We start from the raw sequence: 21,873 nt of genomic DNA on the forward strand, positions 1-21,873 counted from the left end.
TAGGACACAGAAGACCCAAGAGGTTTTGCATATGGTAGAACAGCTGGTGAACAATTGTTTACATACTCCCTACTCCATCCTGTCACCCATTTGACTGCTGAGCATCCTGAACCTTTAAACTCTTCTTATGCAGTAGAAGAAGGACTCCTTGTTTCTAGGCTGACAGCATTTTCTTTGCTGTATAAAGGCGTGTTGCAATATCTACAGTCTTCTATACCTTCCTGATCAATAATGCAGGAGCTGTAACTGCCTGAGGTTCCTAAGCTAATGGCCCTTCTTTTTAGACAAGGAGGACATGGCAATGGATGTGTTGGGGTAAGAGTTTCCCACTTTCACCATGGCACGGGGTCAGCTGGACCCAGAGCTCCTGCCAGAACGAGGGAGTTGATCCTCCTGGCCAGCACTGCCTCGTCTGCAGGGAAAATCCAATGCTTCCGAGATGTGCTCAGCCATCTAGCCTCTAGTGCATCAGCACGCGCTGGAGCATAGATCTACAGATGTGCTGTGGCATCAGGTTGGAAAGCAGAGAGGGGAAGCAGTGCTATGCACTTAAACCAAAACAAAATCATCGGTAGCAGTGTTGGTTGCAGCCTTGCTGTGCACAAGGCTGTACACCAAAGGCCAGCAACTTCCTCACCAGTCTCCAGCATCCACCATCCCCGGAGGGGCTAAGAAGGGCCAGAATAAATCCTGCCTTCTTTTTCCCTTACATAAAGCTGTCATTACTGAGAACAACCGAGAAACACTGGTATTTACTGAAGCCTAAATGGGCACATGAATACCCAAGGGAAATCAAAGCAAAATAACAAAAAATACCAAAAAAAATGCAGCCAGAGTTTCTTCAAATTCTTTGCTTTGAGACCCAGTTCGATGGGACTTGTGAGCCAAATAATAGCTTATCACATTCAGGTGTTACCAAGTCTCATGGTGTTTCTGTACGTTGGGGCTGTGGTACACTCAAAAGCTTGTTACAGCAAAAGGAAGCACACATCTATGTTGAGCAAATAATTTATTGTTATTGCAATGAAAGCTCTAACAATCTTATAAAAACACAGAGGACAGTTGCTATCAGTCCAGTGGCTGACCTAGTGTCATCTGCAAGCTTTGGGACATCACTATGCATTCCCTCGTCCAGGTCACTGATGACAATGCAGAATAAAATGAGTCCAAGCAGAAATCCCTTGGGGAGGCCACTGCTGACGCTTCTCTGGACTAAAAATGACCGACCCTTACTTTAACCAACTTCCTATCCCTAGAAGAGGGTTTCCTCCAATCCCCCTACAAAGTAATTTTATTAAAAGCTTTTAGTCATGTGTATTATGGCCACAGGATCCCTCCAGCTGGAGCCACTCTCACACAAGTCCAGCAGACCACCGTGGCAAGATTCCTCCTTGCAGTAGCCTGGTTGACTCTGCAAGAGCTTTAGCCATAGGTGTTTACGCATATGCTTAGTCACCTTATTCTTTAGCACAGCTTCTACTGTCCCACTAGCGATGGAAATCAAGCCCACTGATCAGTAGGTCTCAGGAACCCCATGGAGCCCCTTTTGCAGGTGGAGTTGAAGGGATGATCCACCCTGCAGCACCATGACCATTTGCAATAGAGAGATGCACCCTGCTCACCAGCTTCACATCTGAGCTCCTTCCAGACTCTCGGGTGAATGACACTGGGTCCTGGGAGTTACTGATATCACAGAATCATGGACTGGTTTGGGTTGGAAGGGATCTCAAAGCTCATCCAGTCCCAACCCCCTGCCACGGGCAGGGACACACTCCACTAGCCCAGCTTGCCCAAAGCCCCATCCAACCTGGCCTTCAACACTGCCAGGGAGCCAGGGGCAGCCACAACCTCTCTGGGCACCCTGTGCCAGGGCCTCAGCACCCTCACAGGGAAGGATTTCTGCCTCACATCTCATCTCTATCTCCCCTCCTTCAGCTTAAGGCCATTACCCCTCATCCTATATTTCTTTAATGTGACCCCTCCTCCATATTTACTTCAAACTGATCAAGATCCTCTAATCCATTTGCTGTGAAGACAGTGTTGGGTATAGAAATCCAATGCAGAGAATTCACTGAGCTTCTCTGCTATGGCCTTATCACCCCTGAGTATGCTTCTCACCCTTGCTCACCAAGTGGTCCACCTGTTTCCTAGCTGGATTCCTGCTTTCAATGCATTTAAAGAGCATTCTGCTGACAGCTAGAGCATCCTTTGCAAGGTGCTCTTCCCATTAATTTTTCTCTCTCTTAAACTCCTGCTTATGTTCGACCTGTCACTTTTTATGGGCATTTCAAGAGGGCAAGCTTCCCACCTCTCAGGCCAGTCTTTGACACAGGAGCCTGAGGAGGCCTTTGCGAATGGGCTTGTTTTTCATGCTGTAGATGATGGGGTTCAACATGGGTGGGACAAAAAGGTAGATGTTGGCCATGAGCACGTGGCTGAAGGGTGCAGCATTCTTCCCATACCGGTGTATAATGGACAGGCCAACCATGGGGACATAGAAGACGAGGACAGCACAGAAGTGAGAGACGCAAGTGTTGAGGGCTTTGGTTTGCTCCTCTCTGGAGGTGATGCCCACCACAGCCTTAATGATCATGGTGTAGGACAAGATGATGAGCACCGAGTCCAGGATCACGAACAGCACCAGGGTTAGGCCATACAGGCTGTTCAGGGTGTAGTCTGTGCATGCCAGCCGTATCATGTCTTGGTGCAGGCAATAGGAGTGGGACAGCACGTGGGACCTGCAGAACGGCAGTTGCCTGAGCAGGCAGATGAGGGGGAGCAGCGTCAGAGAGCGGCAGACCATCCCCAGCCCAATCTTTGCAATCCTTGCACTGGTGAGGATGGAGGAGTATCTCAGTGGGCAGCAGATGGCCATGTAGCGATCAAAGGCCATGGCCAGAAGTACTGAGGACTCCATGAAGGAGAAGGCATGGATGCAGAACATCTGGGTGAGGCAGACCGGGAAGCTGATCTCTCCGGTGCCAAACCAAAAGACATGCAGCACTGTGGGCAGGGTGGACAGAGTCAGGCCCAAGTCTGTGGTGGCCAGCATCGAAAGGAAGTAGTACATGGGCTGGTGGAGCCTTCGATTCACTTTCACAACAAGCAGGATGGTGCCATTTCCCAGCATTGAGATGAGATACATCAGACAGCAAGGGAAGAAAGCCCAGCGGTGGAAACGAGTCATCCCAGGAATGCCGGTCAGCAGGAAAGCCAGGGCACCACTGCTGTTCCCCGGGGACATGTTTGCTCCACACTGATGCCCTGCCTGTGTTAAAGGCCCCTTTCCATTAGCAGTTCAAGCACGGCATTGCTAGCTGGTCTAGGGAAGGGATTGTCCCACTCTACACTGCGCTGGTGCGGCCTCACCTCGAGTACTGCGTGCAGTTTTGGGCACCACAGTACAAAAAGGACATCAAACTATTGGAGAGTGTCCAAAGGAGGGCAACAAAGATGGGGAAGGGTCTAGAGGGGAAGACGCATGAGGAGAGGCTGAAGTCCCTTGGTTTGTTCAGCCTAGAGAAGAGGAGACTGAGGGGAGACCTCATCGCGGCCTACAGCTTCCTCACGAGGGGGAGCGAGGGGGCAGGCGCTGATCTCCTCCCTCTGGTGAGCAGTGATAGAACCTGAGGGAACAGCATAAAGCTGCAACGGGGGAGGCTGAGGTTGGATATTAGGAAAAGGTTCTTCACTGAGAGGGTGGTCGGGCACTGGAACAGGCTCCCCAGGGAAGTGGTCACAGCACCAAGCTTGACTGAGTTCAAGAAGCGTCTGGATAACGCTCTCAGTCATATGCTGTGATTCAGCTGGTCCTGTATGGAGCCAGGAGCTGGACTCCATGATCCTTATGGGTCCCTTCCAATGCAGGATATTCTATCATTCTATGATTCTATGATTAGCAGTTCAAAGGTAATGCAGGATTAAATTTCACAGGACAATGAAAACGAACAGTCTGATGTCTCCACACGAAGATCTCATTTCTCCTCCTTGAAGATATGCCAGAGCAGAGACGAGCACTTCGCAGTGCCAGTTCAGTCTTTTTTCCACCTTTATTTCCCCCAGACTCCTCACCTGTAAAGTCAATAATAACATCATTTATTACCGCTGGTACATCCCCCCCCAAAACATTGCGACAGCCTCTTCTCTCAGTTGCTGTAAGCAACATTGCCGTTCTTCCCCAGCACTCAGGCGCTGATCTCTGCTTCCCTGTGGGTCCCTCTCCAGCTCTCTACATTGGATTTGCACTGCTTCCCCTCGGTCCCCAGCCTTTTCCGCACCTCCACTATCGGTCCCTGGTGTACACAGCCTCACCCCACGCACTTCCATGCAGAACATTGCAAGAGGACAACGGTCCCCCTCCTCTGGGCAGCCCTGCCCTTGCCCGTGGGCTCTTGCTGCAGGCAAGGGATGACTGTTTCCCCTCCCAGGCTGTGCCTCCAGCCTGTTCTCCATCCTTGCTTGCAGGTACCAGCCTGCCCAGCCAGCTCCCTCGGCTTGCTTGCTGGATTTTCAGATTTTCGTCTTTCACCCTGTGCAGGATGCGCTGTCTGGAGCTCTGCAAACCACCACTAGCTGCTGAGTTTGGACCATGGCTTGGCTCGTGGCAGATATGGTCCTGCTTGTCCTCTTGTCCTGCACCTGCATCCTTTCCCATCGCTTAACCTGCCCATCAGAGGCAGGGAAAGGGGAAAAGGCTGGAGTTTGTCCCTGGTTTGTGTCTGTGCAGCAGCCGGCACCGTGGGACTGTGCTCCTTGACAAGGGTCCCCAGGAGCTACAGAAACAGAAGCAACTACTGACATTTATCTGTCACCCACTCTGACCCCCGAGAGGACACAGTCACTCCTCAAATTTAGATCACTTATTGGCAAATTTAGAAAATTATTGTTTCCCTTCACTTTGGAGATTATTTACTATTCTAATTGATGTTGCTGTTACTACGGTTCTTACTGATAGCCCACCAAGCTATTCAAAGTGACAGGTATTTCAGTCGATATGCGTTAGTAATATACACATTCTTAGCAGGAATGATGCTATTACAGCTAACAGTTATGAGTAAAATTAAGCAACGTGTACACAAACACAGCTCTCATTTCTTCTGCAGAACTGTCAGCCAAGGGCTTCCAATCCACAGCCCCCAGATACCTCAGGGAAATACTGCTATGTGAAATACAAATCATAAAATAAAAGCTATGCTTAAAGGGCTTAAGCTTTGAATACAGGGGCGGTACCTTTTGGGGTTGCAGGTAAAAAAACCCCAACTGTAAAACATTCCTCTAACCTATGCTAATTATTTGCCTGGCTTGTTGGCTGCTCTTTTCAGGGGCTGCAGTGGCTGACGTGGAAGAAGTTAAACTTTTCCAGCCCTCCGCACTCAAGGAATTCACGCTCCATCTGTCTATGTAAACAGGGAACATGGCATTGTTTAATTGGAGGGCATGTGGCTAAACTCATTAGCGTGCCATGAAAAATGGAATTAGTCTATTTCCAACTGCCCCACTTCTCAGACAAAGCTCCAGACATCTGTGCCTCCGCTCTTTACTTCACCAGCTAAATAATTAGCTTGATAAGTTAAATTAGCAGACAGCTTTCCAGGGTGCTCTAATTATCTTCAACATGAAAATATATTTTTAATATATTTAAGTATTTGCATCTGAGTGTACAGACTTGAACATGTACCTCACCCTCATCATCTGTAAATGTGCTTTGGATGCCCCACACAAATAAAAAGATTGCCGTGTTCAATCTGTGCCTCACTGTCTGTTCTGGCCTGGGTAAATACTCATGAAATTGGGAAAAGTCCCATCCTGAACCCATGGGGCTGCCCCAGAGGCTGAGTGTCCTGCCCCCCCAGTGCCCCTCCATGAAGCTGTTCACCTTGACTGCTGCACAGTGGGGCTGAGGAAGAAATATTCCTCGCCTGCTCCTCCCATCCTCCTTTTATTTTTGTCCCTGCCGAGACACATAAGCAATGTGTCTGCACACAGAGAAAGGATGAATTTCCACATCCCAGGTGGGTGCTGTGCTGCGGCGGGGGGGAGTGGGTGCTCTGACTCCGGTGGATGCTCAGCTTCTGCCCAGAAGGATGAACACGGAGCCTGTAGACAGAGCGTAATCCTCGCTCAGTCGTGCTTCATAGCACCATCTGTCAGGCTCTCGTTGAGCACGGACCAGAGGAACTGGTTCGTCATCTCCAAGTGCTGCTGCTCAGCCCCAGCCACTTCAGAGACAGGAGCAAAACATCATCCCATCAGCAGATGGGGCATAATCTGTGTTTTGTGAAAGTTCCCATGGAAAAAAACACAGTACTTAAAGCTTGACTTCAGGGCTTTAAATCCTGGCTGGAATATGCTGTTGTAACACTGGATGTTGCTCTCTATAGAAATGTCCGCTCCCTCCTCCACTGGGTATCTTATACGGGCAGCTGCGCCCCTGCAGCGTCCCTGTGCTGCCCGAGAGGCACCCGGGCTGTGCAGAATGCTGAGAGGAGGCTGCGGTGGGGAAGAAATAGGGACGGGTGAGGACGATGTATGTGCATAGATAAACAGGCAGCCAAGGGGTGTGCTGGCAATGGCTGCCCGGGCAGTGAGGGGATGGGATTGGAGGGCACGGCGGTTTTGGCTGGGACAGTTAATTTTCTTCACAGTAGCTCGTATGAGACTGTGTTTTGGATTTGCAACCAAAACAGTGTTGATAAAACGCTGATGTTTTAGTTACTGCTGAGCAGCGCTTGCACAGCATCAAGGGCTGCTCTGCTCCTCACCCTGCCCCACCAGCGAGGAGGCTGGGGGTGCACGAGGAGTTGGGAGGGGACACGGCCAGGACAGCTGACCCCAACTGACCGAAGGGATATTCCATACCATACGACATCATGCTCAGCGACAAAAGCTGGAGGAGAAGGAGGAAGGGGAGATGTTTGAAGCTAAGGCATTTGTCTTCCCAAGTAACTGCTGCATGTGATGAAGCCCTGCTTTCCTGGACATGGCTGAACATCTCTGGGCTTAAACCACCACAGAGGGGGACGGACAGATGGATGGATGGATGGATGGATGGATGGATGGATGGAAACAGCTGCAAGAATGCACCATGATAGATAAGCAAGTCAGCTGTGAACCAAAGCTACCCTTTATCACAAAATCAGAATGGAAAATCACCCACCCAAAATTCAAACATCAATGATGAACCAAGGCTGACAGGGAAGTGCATTGACCCTTTGGATGCCCTCACCTCTGATGAGCTGAAGTCCTTGGGCTCATGACGCAGAGGGACAGGGAGCCACACTCCTGCCTGGGTGTTCCACACGCAGAGGAAGCTGTCTGTTTTTATAATGCCTGTGTGAAATCTCAGCAGCAATGACAGTCACCTGGGACCTGCTGCAGGGGCTGAGGCCATGAACTGCAAACCAGCTACGCAGTCCAGGAAGGGGATGATGCTCCCTTTCATGTCGTCCTGGCAGAGGCAAGGGTATATGCTGCAAGAGTAAACACGAGGATCATAAATGTTTAAGAAATGTTGGTCAGAGAACCAATGAAAAAAATAATTTTCACTAAATTTTTCTTCTCTTTTAAAATAGAACCATGAATTTTTAAAATGTTTTTAACATTGAATGAAGTCAATTATTTACCCCAAGTGTAAGTGTTGGCTCCAGGGTGAAACTGCTGCTCTGCACCTGCCAACTAGATCTGAAGGTAAGATAGAGATGCAATTCCTTGGAAATGCTGCTGAGATTTCATCACTGAATTTTGGGTAGAGTGCATCATCAGATCTTTGCACCCCTAGAAAAATACACAAAAGCAATGTCTCACTCCTTTCTCTGTACGCTTGAGAAGATGTAAGTTCTTTCATGGCAAAACTTTGGGGAGAAAGGGCTGGGAGAGGGATGGAGAGAGGGAGGTGCAGTGCCCCACATAGCTGCACAGGTGAGGCTGAGCCTACTTTTTGGCCATGCAAAAGTGCTCTTACACGGTGACATACACATCGCTTTTCAAACATCAGCAGTGGAATCCAAATAAACCCTTTTAAAGATACATGCATTTTATTTTCCCCATGTCATGGATAGGGCAACTAAAACAAAGAGGCAAAACAGAAAAAGCTAAGGCCAGGGCTCATGTTTATGGAGTACTTTGCTGGAATATTGTGTCAATGGAAAACGATCCAGCCGTGACTCAAGTACAGGTCATGCCTGACAATGCCTGCGTTTCTGCTGCATGCATTTCAGCCCGTGTGCCTAAGCTCTTTGTTGGGGACACAGACTCAAACATGCAGAAAGGTCCAAGACAAATATTCTTGCCTTTCTTTCACACTGAAAGGGGTTCCTTCTCTCTAGTGTGGTCAAACACTGAAAAATTAACATACATAAAATAAAAATTATTAATAAAGAAAACAGAAATTTCCCAAAGTGTTCCAAAATGAAGCACTCCCCTCCATGGCAGGATGTTCTTTGCTGGAAGAAGATGTAGGACAGAGAGAGGGCAAAGCAGGAGCACGAGCAGTTTGTTTGAGTCACGACCAGGCAGCACGTGGCCGGTACATGGAGAAGGTGGTAGGAGCGCTGAGTAGGACAGGGTGAGCGTATTTGCAAAAAGCCTCCATCCAAGCAGATACTTTGCATGGCTCACGGAGGCAGTGGTCTGTGCAGCTCTGAGCACTGCTGCAGAAGTAATGGGAAAGCTTTGGAGCATGTCTCGGTGATTTGCTCCACGTCTGTCCCTGCAGATGCAACCCAGAGAACCACCACAGCCACCCGCTGCTGAAAGGCTGCCGTGGCCACAGGGGCATGTGGCTGAGCCCCAAACCGCGGCAGGCTTTGGGCACACTTAATCATCGCTCTGCAACCCTGTGGTGAAGCTGGAAGTCTCCAGGAGATGACTCTCCCATTTGTGGTCTCTCAGGCAACAGGAGGTACCATGCCCTGTGGTGCTCCGCGTTCTGGGGACCAGCGTGTCCTCCCTGTCACTTTCACATCTCTGCTGCATGGACAAAGGTGGTGCTCCTCCACCCTCTGTCAACTGCTGGACTTTGACAGTGTGGATGTATCTAAATCACATCAACTACCGTGGCGTTTGCTACTGTGCAGTGAACATGTGGGTCTCTAGTGCAGGAAGTCTTAATTTCTGTGGGGTGGAACGTGGGGAACTGTTTGCACAGCAGCGGTCATTTAGCTGGGACAAAGAAAGATCGAGGGAGAGACATTATAAAAATAACAAAATTAACAACAAAACTGTTTTGCCAACAAAAAACAAGAAAGAGAATAATTTGGTTTCTGAGTTCACCTTGTGCCAGACAGTGAGAACTGCACTTCTGGCCAGATGAGTCTTTGGGATATGAAAGAGAAACTCATCATCATTTCAGAAACGTTATCCCTGCCACTTCTGGTTTGGGATGGAAAATGAGCACATGTCTGATTCTCTTACTGAAGCGACTTTGGGCTGGAAGGGCACTAAACAGAGGAGGGAGGAGGTGAGGGGGCGGAAAAAAGGAAAGATGAGGCAGATCAGCTATGACAAGTCACTCTGGGGGTTCAAACCTTCATTTCTTCAAAGTTACCAAGGGGGGTGGATCAAAAAATCTCTTAATATCCAAATGATTTTTCTCAAGGTTTTTGAAGCAGTTGCCATGACATCAGATTTTGCTAGTGACACAGGAAAAAAGTTGCAGTCCTTTTCCCAGGCAGTCCTTGCACAATGTGGCTCATGGAGAACAGCCAGAAGATCTGGCCCCATCGCTCCAATCTCACCCGTGGGATTGCTTGTGGCCCTATAGATTACAGCACTCTCCTATGGGCTAGCCAAGCTGAAGAGGATTCTGTCCAAATATCTCTGTAACATAAAATGCAGTGTTAAAAACTACCAGAAATGGTTGCTGCAGGACCACGGAGCCATTAGGCAGCTTGGGTATTTCCATACTGTTTCTTGGAGAAAACAACATCTTTATTTACCTCTCAAAAGCAATAAAGCATCTTTTGCAAAATCAGAACAAGTACATTACCATTCATCCTCATTTCAAGTAGTGTGGGAAAACACAACAAACACATCACATGGATGGCTGAATTTTGTTATGATTATATTCCAGTCCCACCAGCTGTAAGACTTGTCTTATGAAATGCTCTATTATGCTGATGCTCCTGACAGAGAATTCCCTCTAGAGGCATAAAATCATGCCTTACACTATATATAACTCCAGCAGGGGCAGCACAAAGTCAGTTAAAGATATTTTTGGCTTATGCTAAAAAGTGAACTGTTTTGGTTTTGGTTTTTGGGGGGTTTTTTGTTTGTTTGTTTAGGTTTTTTTGTGGGTTTTTTGTTGGGTTTTTTTTCTTCTCCTGTTATTGTGGTAAGTGTGGGAGTCAGGACAGATAAAAATGATTACACCTGATAGTCCTCTAGTTAGTCTGCTCCTTAGACTGACATTAAACTTCAAATAAGAATTCCTTAAAAGGCTCTAGCATTTTATTAATTTATTATATTTTTAAGCAGGAGTTTTTAAGGTTTCATTTCTAGGCAATGTGCCACAGCAGTTAACAAGAAGGTTTCACTGTAGAGAAAACATGAATGTTCCTTTCATAAGCACAAACCACACCACCACATTTTTCATTGCACAGACTCCATTAATTATCCTAGCACGGATATTCAACTCATTCTTTTTCTTAACACCTGGTAAAAACTGCACACAATATCTATTATGAGATAAATAAGAAGTTTTGTCTTCCATCCCACCATGCGCACACCTCGGGGCTCCATTTTCGCTGTGGGTCGGCAGGAGGGCAGGCTCCAAGAGGAGAGGTGACATCTCCTGACGGCTGAGGAAGAGCAGGTATTGCAATCACAGAATACAACTGTTTTCTAATTTATATAATTTAACACTATTTCCTAATGCCTTTTCCTACCAATTTTCACAAGAAGTAATCCTCCACTCATGCAATCTATTCAGTTATTAGTCTGTGCTGTTGTTGTGGAAATTCTTTTCCTTTCTTTGCAAAGCAGCATGGTATGGTCATCCATCAAAAGGTTGCAGTGCTGTCTCAGGTTTGAGACAAGCTGCTGTGAAAGAGGAGAACAATCCATCAATCTGCTAGTGAGAGTTTTCCATCATTTCAGGGCTGCATGATGCTATTCATAGGGATTCAGGGGGCTTCTATCATTTCTAAACCAGACCCGAACCAAATCCTGGCTGTGCAGATTGTATTTCCTAAGAAGTGACAGGACATCGAGAGCACCTCATGGGGGTGAGCACTGGACCAGCCTTGTGGTCACAGCCTTTCCACTAACCAGATTCCCCGGGTGTGAAGCATCTTTCAGATTTCCAGCTGAATTTGTTCTGTTCATGTCACTACGAGCATTGGAAACGGTGTTATTCTGTACGCTAGAAAAGCAGACCAGAGCCTCCACCAGCCCTGCGCAATGTCCTCTCCATGCTGGCCCTCACCGACCTTGGACTGTGTCTCTCGACTATGCCAGGGGTGCTGCGGTCCTTGGTCATGGCGATTAGACTGTACCACCATGTGTCTCAGCTCTTCCTTTTCCGCTCCCTCACCTTCCCGGGGTCAGCGGTGCGTTTTGCCATGTCCCTTGACAGGCTGATGGCTCTCTGCCCCTCATGGAGCTGCATGACCATGCCAACAGGCGTGAGGCTAGCCAAGCACAGGGCTGACGCACCCACAGAGGAGCATAGTCGTGATCATACCCCAGTTCTCCATCTCCTCTGGCTGCCTGGTGACTGGGGAGCACTTTGTCCCATCGCCTTTGCAGCCACGCCACGGTGACCTGACTGCCCTCCAGAGAGGTATCATTTAACAGCATCTATGCCCCAGACCTCATTTTCTTCACCCATGGGTTCAGATCTCCTCTTCATTTTGTTGTTCTCCATCATGGTCCTCATGACATCTCTCAGCATTGCCTCCAAGGACAAGGGCCTGAAGGTTGTGTGGTCCCAGTCTTCTTCATCCCAGAACTTGGCTAGTCCGTCCTGCACAGATTTGGGAAAGAGGTACCCTCATCTTCCTCACAGTGATGGCCAACCTCTACATCCTCCTCCTGCTCCTCATCTATCATGTCTTTTACAGCATCCAAACAAAGCAGATTTATAAAGCCACCTTTGACTCATTTCTTTATGGAGCCCTTCAAAACAGGCCATAGGTGAGAAAAGCAAGCGTCTTGCAAACTCAGAGTGCAGAACCATGGGATAATTTGGGTGGGAAGGGCACTCTGGGGGTCTCTAGTCTGATGCTCTGCTTGAAGCAGGGTCAGCGTGTGGGCTGTGCTGCTGCTGGCTGAACATTTCCAGCAACTGTGCTATTCTCTGTACAAAAACCTGCAGATCTGGCACAGAGGTGAAACCAGCTGAACCCAGGTGAGGTGAAAGATTACAACCCAACACAACTGTGTCCACCCTGGTAATTCCAGGAATTTCTATCACAGCCAGGACTCTGCTGTGCCAGATGCTGTAAACAGCACTGGTTGTCAGCCCCCTTGTGCAAGGGATTTCCAGTCTTTGTTTAAGGCAAGATTTAAGAGTAAGATAAACACAGTCTTGACCACTTTTATGTTTTTTTCTCCTGTTTTGTGTAATAAGATAGCTAACAAAAATTTTACTTGTCACCCTTGTCCCAGTGAATGAATAACCAATCCTGACCCACTGCTTCACTCCACGCACCACGAAGGACCCTCGGACAGGAGAAGGAAGGCCGGGCACGGCAAAGCCCGGATACCAGTTAGCATGGTGGGTTTTGTTCGCAGGGTGACATTGGGAGCTGAATGCCCCCAGCGTGGAGAGAGGGGGTCTTTGGGGCTGTGGGTGCCTGGGGATGAGGGTCTGCTATGTGCATTAGCATGGTAAATCCCCCTCAGGGAAGCAGCGTCTCCTCTTAGGCCAGCTGATGTCTCTAGAAGAAGTGGACATCTCCTGAACCTCAAAGAGTCAGAGTTCAAAGGTTTTCTCCTTTCTCAGCTGTATCAGCTGCTCTAAAAGGGGACAGTGCATCCCCAGCCCTGGAGCACGGCAAGGCAGGTGCCAGCTCCCTGAGAGCAGCAGCAGCTTGGCTGGGAGCTCTGTGCTCTGGATACCGATGGATTCACCTTATTTCCCATTAATCTGCAGGTGGGAGAACAGATGTGGATTCTTTGCAATCCCTCATTATTCCTACGACCCTATCTGAAACACTCCCGAGTGTCAGGGCCCTTCGCATGGGGTTTCTCCTCACAGACCCCCGTGCATGCACTGCCAGGGAATGCACATGAGAGAGCACTGCAGAGTTAAGGAAACTGTCTGCAACAGCCCTTGCAAACAAGAAATACACCCACACGCGGATGGCATTGCATTCGGAAGCACAAACGCCCCCGGCCCCCCTCCTTCCCCAGCACAGAGACAGCGACTCTGCAGACATGGTCCTGGGAAGCATTTATTTGGTGGTCACGGCCTGTTAATACCGAAGGGCATCTCCCTGTGCTCGGAGGTGCTCATGGTGGTCAGGGACCATTCCAGTCCGGGGATGCTCAGTGGTACTTGCGGGCCAGAGCATGAGCCACGACATTGACCAGCTTTTGCCAGGCAAACTGGCAAGCAGGGGTAAAATCCCTGGCGAAGTGGGAAGCCAGGACAATGATTAAGATGTCTCCAAGGAGCTGGAGGAGAAAGAGCAAAACAGACAGGGTTAGTGCTGCTCGAATCGTTGTGCTGCAGCGGACCACGGAGCTGGGACTGGACATCTCTGGGGCTGAGCTGTTGGACTCACAACCTCGCAAAGGTGGCTCTGCGCTTGTGCTGCACACAACTCCACCAAGCCCACCCTGTCCTGCCATGTCTTTAGCTTCTACCTTTGTGCGAGCCCTCTGTCCCGCTGGTTTTCCTACTACAGACTTCCCTCCAGTTTCAGTTCTGTCACCTCTCCTTCCTATCCTCCCACCGCCCTGCAGCCCCCGGGCGGAATTTCCTTTCTCCTGGAAGGACGGGGGCTGCAGGCTGGCTGCGGGGACTGGCTCACTCCCTGGGACTGCTACAACAAAATCCAGTCTTTCCACAGAAAACTGTGGGGTTTGGGAAAACAATATTTGCTTCATTCTTAAAAAAAAAAAAAAAAAAAAAAAAAAAAAAAGAGAGAGAACCTTGAAACTATTTCCCCCCATTTTTGGGAGGCTAAAGCAATTTGGCCTGAGATCCACCCTTCAAAATGCTGGGGTTTTGGGTTTTTTCTTTTTATCTTTAGAAGTTAATGAAGAAAAGGATCCATTTTTATTTAAAAGTGTTGGAGGAGGAGACAGTGTCCCATCCAGACAGGCAGCCCATGCTGGACAGGGCAGACACCCATTCTGTTGTTTTCAAGCGAGTTACCTGCTTATCTTGCTACAGGACCTATGATTTCCTTAAATGCTCTGCTTACCTTCCCTCTCCCTCCGACTCCTCCAGCCCACGCTGCACCTCCTCCTGGGTTTGTTTCTTCTGTTCCCATCCCCAGCGCCTACTTCAAGTAACAACCTCCCAACACCTTCTCCTCCCCCTTGCTTCGCTGGTGCTAAAAATGTGAATTTTTAGTGTGAAAGTCACCCACACTCGTGCAAACAGTCCTGCACAAGCTGTCATCTCACTTGGGTACTACAGAGTGACTCTGCCTCCACCAGCCAAAGGAAATAGCCCTAGACAGTGTTGTTGGAGGCAATACCCCCAGTTTCAAAGCAAAACCTGACTTTCCCCACGCTACACAGGGGAAGGGGTTGGGACTGCAAACAAATACGGCTCACCCTGAAGTTCTCGGGGTCCACGTGCAGCTTCTCACAGTGCAGCTCGGACAGCTTGGAGTAGGTCGCCTTAATGTTGTCCAGGTTCTTGACGGCTTCCCCGAAGGAGGTGAGCACTTTCCTGCCGTGGGCGCGGACCTTGGGGTTGCCGAGGATGGCGGTGGGGCTGGAGAGGTTCCCGAAGGAAGCAAAGAACCTCTGGGTCCAGGGGTAGACGATCAGCAGCCTGGGGAGAGATGGAGGGACACAAGCAGACACGTTAGTGCTCCCATGATCGGAGTGGTTTCTTTGTCCAAGGTGCAGCTGAGCAGATGCCCGGGAGCTGGACCTACCTGGCCAGGGCCTCAGCGCCGCATTCCTCCACGTTGACCTTGCTCCAGATGCTGGCGATGAGCTGCTTCTCTTCGGCTGACCAGTGCACCATGGTGGCAGGCGGCTTTGCTCAGAGCTGCAGGAGGACACAGACCCCGTAGCTGAGCTGCAGACCCCACGGAGGCTTTTATCCACTGCCGGCAGCTCCTCCCCGTCCTGCGCTGCGGGGTCATTGGCTGCGGACGGGGTGGGGGTCCCCACCAGTGGGGGAGCAGAAGGGGATGGCCAGGGTGTGGCACGCTGCGATGGGGCCTCCGGTTATCCTGAGTTCAAGTGCTTTATCCCTTCCCTTCTGTGCAGGCAGTTCTCCACTTCACCCACCAGACCTGGGCCCCTTTGCAGAGAAAGGGCTGCACAAGCCACCGTGCAATAATAATCCATCGGGGTTTAACGCGTGTGCACAGGATTCGGTGGGGTGTGAGCTCGTGCTTTGGCTTTCCCAAGGGCTGGACTCTGCCTTGCCTTGGCCTTGGAAATGGTGAATGCCCCTGCCAAAGTGCAGCCCATGGCAGAGCAACCCAAAGGGGTTTGCCGTCAGCAAACCGTTCCGATATCTGCGCTGCGGGAGGACGCCAGGCCCCTTGCACCACCAGGAGCTGTGGGCGATGCTGGAGTTGCACAGAGGATGCTCAGGCTTTGCAGCTGAAATCTGCATCAACCCCATTGTCCTCCTCCTGTAACAGAACTTGATCTGCTTGACTTACTGGTCCCTTTTGGAGCAGGAGGAAATTCACCCAAATGTTCTTCCCTCAGCTGTAAAAGGACCAGCCAGATGCAGTGCTGCAGGGCAAGGAGCAAGTATCAAACTTTTCATCCCATTTCTGCTTTCATCGGCGTCCACAAAGGGCAAGTGAAACAGGATTTGAACGGAAGGTTTGCCACTGCAGGATCTGCTGTGGACTGAAAAAGCAGCAAAAGCTCAGCTCAAGGATGTCCAACACGGGGGGAGCCCGGGGTCTTTCCCTTCCGAACGTGCCCTGGCAAGGCTGCCATACTTCACATTTTCCCCCAAGTTCATGCAGGCTGCACCCAGCCTCCTTTGGCAGGAGGAGGTGTTTGGCCTTCATGTGAATTGCTCCCCTGGGCACCCCTGAGCACACTTGGGGTGATGTACCCTCCCCAGGAGCAATGCCCCTGCACGAGGGGCTCTCCCTTTCTATTTTTGGCATAAAACCCCAAGAAACACAGCCTTGGTGAAAGCACAGGGGCTGTAAGCCTGATCCCAAGGCACCTGGGGCAATCTGCTGTCTTCCTGCCATTTTCCATGGGATTTGGACTGGGCTAACTAAGCGGCACTGGGTCTTGTCGCAACGGGTGGGATGACTAGTGACGGGGTAAGGGCTGGGGTGTTTGGATGGCCAGGCTGCAGCAGAGCTCAAGAGCTGACCAAGCTCCTCTCCAGACACTGGGGCTTGCCTTCCTCCATGGACCACCTCTGCTAAGTGTCTTCTTGGCCTTTTTCTGAAAATACAGGAAAGGGAGGAAAATCACTTGAAAGAAAGAAAATACTAAGGGAGATTTTCAGCCTGATAATATCCCTTTCCCCCTTTAGCTGTAGACCTTTTAATTTTTTTTCAACGGAATAGGGATGAATAATCTTTATTAGAGTTGCCTACATTTAGTGCACATTGGCTGGTGCGCTGGAGCATGATGATAAATCAAGTCGAGCGCTGCCGGTGTGCGTGCACGGGGAGAGCACACGAAGGCAGAATGCCGCCGGTGCCCACCCTCCTACGCCGGGCATCGCCCAGGGGGTGGTCGGCTCCCGCAGCAGCGTGCTGCCATCATGCAGGAGGCAAGATGGGAGCAGAGACAGCAGCGTGGGGAGAGGGCGTCCTGCAGGGTCTGTGTGCTGGGGGCACAGGGAGCGGGGTGTCATCCCCCGGCGGGGGCTGGGGAAGGGGGGTGAAGCCGTGGGCAGCACCAGGGGAACCGTCCCCGTCCTGCCATGCTGCTGGGTGCAGGGGATAGAACCCCCTGTCCCTGCTCCCGGGAAGGGGTACCCCGGGAGGACCCCCAACAGCAGGAAGAGCCCAGCACACCCCTGATGTGGGGTCTAACCTCAGAGGTCTGCTCGGCTCGTTTCTACCCCCAGACACCTTGCTTGCAGGAGGAGACCTACTTGTTCAAATTCAGGCATTTCTCTCTGAAGTCTATGAAGAATCCTGCTCGTACAAAAGTCCACAAGTATGTATCATGAAACCTAAGAAAAATCATCTAAGAATCAGGTTTTTTTGTGACCCTGGACACCTGCCCAGCACACTGCACTCTGTACCTGCCCAGGCTCCCTGCAGGGAAAAAAGTTCTTTGTAGTTCCTAGGAATCACCTTCTCTCCTTCTCAGTGTCTGCACTGACACCAGAAACAAAATGTCTCCTAGAAACGTGTGTGAGAAGGGGGATTTACGGGTCACAGAGGGCTTTTAATACCCCCCAGGGGCTCCGGGGCAGGAGAGTGGGATGCCCGTGAATGTGGGTGAAGCAGGGGTAGGACACGGTGCAGACAGGGTGTCAGAGACACTGGGATGTACAACTATGCCCTCTTTTTTTCCCTTTTAAAAAGTAAGCATGTCCTTGCAGCTAACCATTGCTTTTACTGCGTCATGCTCAGATCAGACGTGGCAGACGGTGCTTCCCGTGCCAAGAACAAACTCTACCCGAGAGAGTCCCACTCTGCAGACAAACACCCAAAATACTCTGCATGCACAGAGCATCGATCGATACATCCAGGAAATTATTAATAGTCACCACTATTAGCAGAATTGCCCCCCCCCAAAAAAAAAAAAAAAGAAAAAATTGCAGAATGGGCGGCGTAGGGTGAAAAAGAAGCACATAAACAAAGTCTGGACAGGTCTTGATAGCAAAATGTTTATCTAAAACCTACCCCCACCCAGCTGGCTGCTTGGCCAGTATGAGTCAGCTAATTTCTGGCAGGCTTTATGCCAGGAATGAGCCAGGGTGGATTAAAGTCTCCACTTTGTTTATCCTTCCTAAAAAATATGAATCCTCCAAGTTCCCCATGCCTGCAAGAAAACACGCAGGTTTCACAGTAAAATACAGCCTAGTTCCTCAAGGCAAACGTCCCAGTGCATGACCAGCAGCGGGGCTGCATCTACCTGACACTCCGTAAGTATGATTTCCAGAGGCAAATCCCACACGACCCCCTCAAAAACATGCAGAAAAAAAAGGGAGGTGGTATTTTCTGCAAGCAAAACGCCCGCCCTGCTCCAGCTTACACCCCCAGTCTGCCCGCGGCTGCCCCAAGCCCCCGTCCCCCCGACCACCCCCAGCCCCTCAGGGACACACGGACTCAGTGGAGACTTCACAGGGTGAGCTTTATTTGACTGTTAGAAGCTGTCAGCTCCAGAGCAGCATGTCAGACGGTGCACGACATGCAGTTGGAGGATGCTGCCGGGGCTTTCCTGCTGACGCTTTAGTGGTACTTGCGGGCCAGAGCGTGAGCGACCACGCGGACCAGCTTTTGCCAGGCAGCCTGGCAGTCGGGAGTGAAATCCTTGGCGAAGTGGGCAGCCAGGACGATGATCAGGATGTCACCCAGGAGCTGGGGGGAAAAGAGCATCCTTGAGTTAGCAATGCCCAGGAACTAGCAGGTCCTCACATCAGCACTCGCATAAGACCCAGGGAAACCTCCGGGCATTTTGTAGGCTTAAAAATGTCCCTAGGGTCCTTTTTAAGATGTACCTTAAGCTTGTTCTCTGCTCTTACTCTAAAGATTCAGGTTCTGCTACTGCTGTGGGAAGACTAACCAAAAATTCTCCAGAAATGTTGTTGATTAAATTTTTCTTTCTCCCTTCTGGCTTCATTTGGGAGTTTCTCCCGAGCAGAAGATACAGCTGAGCATCTGCCGCGCGGCAGGGAGCTGGCACGCAGCGCTGCAAAGCGCCCTGGCATGAGCAGCGAGCTGTGCTGACACGGGGGGATTTCTGCCATTCCCGGTGACAAATGTCGGGGTTACTTCCCCACTAGGAAACTCTCAGCTGCAGAGATGTGGGAGCTACAGTTTTCTCTCCCTCAAGGTCCCATTCCTCTTCTGCTTTTGGCATCTAGCCGCTGTCTCTTGCTCCTCACTCATCTCTCTACTCCGTGCCAGGCTTCACTCATGCTCCTTCGCTTTCCCCTTGGCTCAAACCTCTTCCTGCTCAACAACTGCTTTCGCTTTACTCTCCCCCTCCCTTTCTGCATTGAAACCACCTCCTCGCCGCATTCCCATTCCTGTGCATCCTCGTTTGCACCCTCCAGACAGCCCCTCCATAACCATCACCGCTCACCAAGCTGCAAGTTGCTCCCTTTACTCTCCATCCTTCTCCTGCATCTCCCCCTCGCCCCAACCACCACCAGCCCCTCTTCCTCCTGCACCGGCATGTCTAGGGCAAATCCCTCACATGGGGGGGCTCGGGGTAAGGGCAGAAACTGCCCATAGAGACACAGCGGGGAGGACGGGTCCCCTGGTCGGGAGCGTGGCTCACCCTGAAGTTCTCGGGGTCCACGTGCAGCTTGTCGCAGTGCAGCTCGGACAGCTGGGCGAAGGTGTTCTTGATGTTGTCCAGGTTCTTGACGGCTTCCCCGAAGGAGGTGAGCACTTTCTTGCCATGAGCACGGACCATGGGGTTGCCGAGGATGGCGGTGGGGCTGGAGAGGTTCCCGAAGGAAGCGAAGAACCTCTGGGTCCAGGGGTAGACGATCAGCAGCCTGGGGAGAGATGGAGGGACACAAGCAGACGCGTTAGTGCTCCCATGATCGGAGTGGTTTCTTTGTCCAAGGTGCAGCTGAGCAGATGCCCGGGAGCTGGACCTACCTGGCCAGGGCCTCGGCACCGCAATCGGCCACATTGACCTTGCCCCAGAGGCCGGTGATGAGCTGCTTCTCTTCGGCTGACCAGTGCACCATGGTGGTGGGTGGAGGGTAGCGTGTGGCTGGTACGGAGGAAGTCTTGGCTCTTGCTCCCGAGGGGATCGCACGCTGCTGAGCAGCTCTCCCCGTCCCCACTTTTATGCGCTACCCTGGGCCCCTCCTCTCCCCTGTGCACCCCTCCATTGGCTGGGCCCCCGGGGGGGCCCCGCAGCCCTGGCACCCCAAGGGAGGGGACGCGATGTCAGGGTGGGGCCCCGGGGCAAGATGCCCAGATCCACGGCTGGGACGCGCTGGCGGGCCGCCCTCCCCCGGTCTTTGATTTCTGCAGCTCGCTCCCAAAGGGTGGCATTTATCTCCACGCACCATCGGAGCGTGGCACCGCACGAGTCCCACGTAAGCCCTTGGAGGAAGGTGCGTGCAAGGCTTGGTGCCCCTCGGATGGTGCAAACTACTGCGGGCTTGCACGGCTGCGAGGCAGAAGACTCAGAATTGGGGCTGTTGGGTCCTCCTTCTGAATGCACCAGCAGTGTGCAGGAAGTTTCTCTTTGTCCCCTTCTTGCAGGACCTGTCAGGCTTTGGGTTGTCCTTGTCCTTTCCTATCAGCTATTTAAGTTTGCTAACTTGAGGGTAACACTAAGAGAACCACAGACAGTGGCTCGAAGTCAGAGAGAGCTCCTGTCTCAAAGAGCCCGTTAGCAAAGGTCAAGCAAGGCTGAGGGGAAACGTTACAACACGTAGGGTGTTAGCTCACAGGCGCCCCGGGAGAGGTGGGGAGACTGGGTACACTGGGTATGTGCAGATGCGCAGCAGGAGATAGTGCCTGCCCTAGCGATTCGGCAACCGGAGAGGCAGTGGTCCTCCTGAGCGGTGGGAGAGGCAGCCAGGTCTCCTGAGGCTGCACGTCTGCTCGGGCACCCAGCAGAGCAGGCTGGAGGTGGTGAGGTGGGATGCAGGAGCTGGGGCCAGGGATGGAGCTTGTGGGACCGTACCAGGCAGCACACAGGAACGGCAACTGGTCCAGCAGGGTCTGGGCGACCACGGAGCACTGTGTTTGCCTTGGCCATGGGCTGCCACCGGTCCTGATGGTTGCACCAGGTCTCCTCTGCTGCTCACTTCAGGAGGGGGCCTGGGCAAAGGACCCTGGGTGCAGTCCTGGGCAGGTGAGGCGGTTCCCCAGCCCCCCTCGCTGGGCAGTGCAGCGTTTATTGCATCCTGCTCCAGAGCCATTCACTCTGCCTTCTCCCTGATAAGGGGCTGGGAGGAATTCACCGCCCAGAAACCCCAGACACGTCCCTGGGCTGCTCTGGGTGCTGTGGGGATGCTGTGAGTCTGGAAGGAGGACAGGAGGCTGCTGAGGGCCGAGGTCCTCTGCGTGGCATGGAGACTCTTCAGGGAATTTCGTTTTGCTTGTGGAAAGTTAGGCGTAGGGGCCAGCGAAACCGGGTACTCTGTCCTTCCTGCACATGACATCACCATTCTTGGCATAATTCTGCCATAATAGATAGCTGTGACTATTACATTCTGCCTTTAACAATTTGAGAACCATAATGATTTAGACAAAAAACAACAAAAAAAGTATTTTTCCTTCCATGAAGGAAATTGCAAACGATGGACCTGATCTCACTGCCACTTCTCCCACTATACATTTTTGTACAAAGATTTGTTCCACCTAGTCTGTCAAACACATAAACATTAAACCTAATGATGTTACCTGATGTCTCAAAAAAGCTCCAGAGTATTTCTGTTTGTATTTTGTAGTCTGTTATTTGTTTTTGTCTTCAATGTTCCCCTGGATTCTCCAGCTTAGACGAGTCTCACTTACATGAATTCATGGACAAGACCGTGGCTCTTGTTAGCCTGTGTGTGTGAGCACCTTGTTCCCGTTCCCCAGCCCCCCCGGGGTG

The 21,873-nt window shown here is 51.1% G+C and overlaps 3 protein-coding genes across 3 annotated transcripts in view; all 3 read right to left on the bottom strand.

Moving 5' to 3' along the window:
- Positions 1-3,336, bottom strand: part of LOC104637366 (olfactory receptor 51E2-like) — a 49,762-nt gene extending 46,426 nt beyond the window's left edge. The window contains exon 1 of the mRNA XM_075741710.1: positions 2,739-3,336. Coding sequence (XP_075597825.1) covers positions 2,739-3,244 — 506 coding nt within the window. The 5' untranslated portion in view covers positions 3,245-3,336. The remainder of the gene's footprint in view (positions 1-2,738) is intronic.
- A 10,040-nt stretch (positions 3,337-13,376) lies between these two features.
- On the bottom strand, positions 13,377-15,281 carry LOC104639175 (hemoglobin subunit epsilon). Its single transcript, XM_010307199.2, has 3 exons — positions 15,060-15,281; positions 14,731-14,953; positions 13,377-13,617 (listed from the first exon to the last, which is right to left on the bottom strand). Exons 1-3 carry the CDS (start codon positions 15,149-15,151, stop codon positions 13,489-13,491), a joined length of 444 nt encoding a protein of 147 aa, XP_010305501.1. The 5' UTR covers positions 15,152-15,281; the 3' UTR covers positions 13,377-13,488.
- Positions 15,282-18,413: 3,132 nt separating this feature from the next.
- On the bottom strand, positions 18,414-20,287 carry LOC104639174 (hemoglobin subunit beta). The gene is made up of 3 exons (XM_010307198.2): positions 19,914-20,287; positions 19,585-19,807; positions 18,414-18,659 (listed from the first exon to the last, which is right to left on the bottom strand). The coding sequence occupies exons 1-3, from the start codon at positions 20,003-20,005 to the stop codon at positions 18,531-18,533; spliced, it is 444 nt and encodes a 147-aa protein (XP_010305500.2). The 5' UTR covers positions 20,006-20,287; the 3' UTR covers positions 18,414-18,530.
- Between the last annotated feature and the right edge of the window lie 1,586 nt (positions 20,288-21,873).

Source organism: Balearica regulorum, chromosome 1 (assembly GCF_011004875.1).
Source record: "Balearica regulorum gibbericeps isolate bBalReg1 chromosome 1, bBalReg1.pri, whole genome shotgun sequence".
NCBI classification, from domain to species: Eukaryota; Metazoa; Chordata; class Aves; order Gruiformes; family Gruidae; genus Balearica; species Balearica regulorum.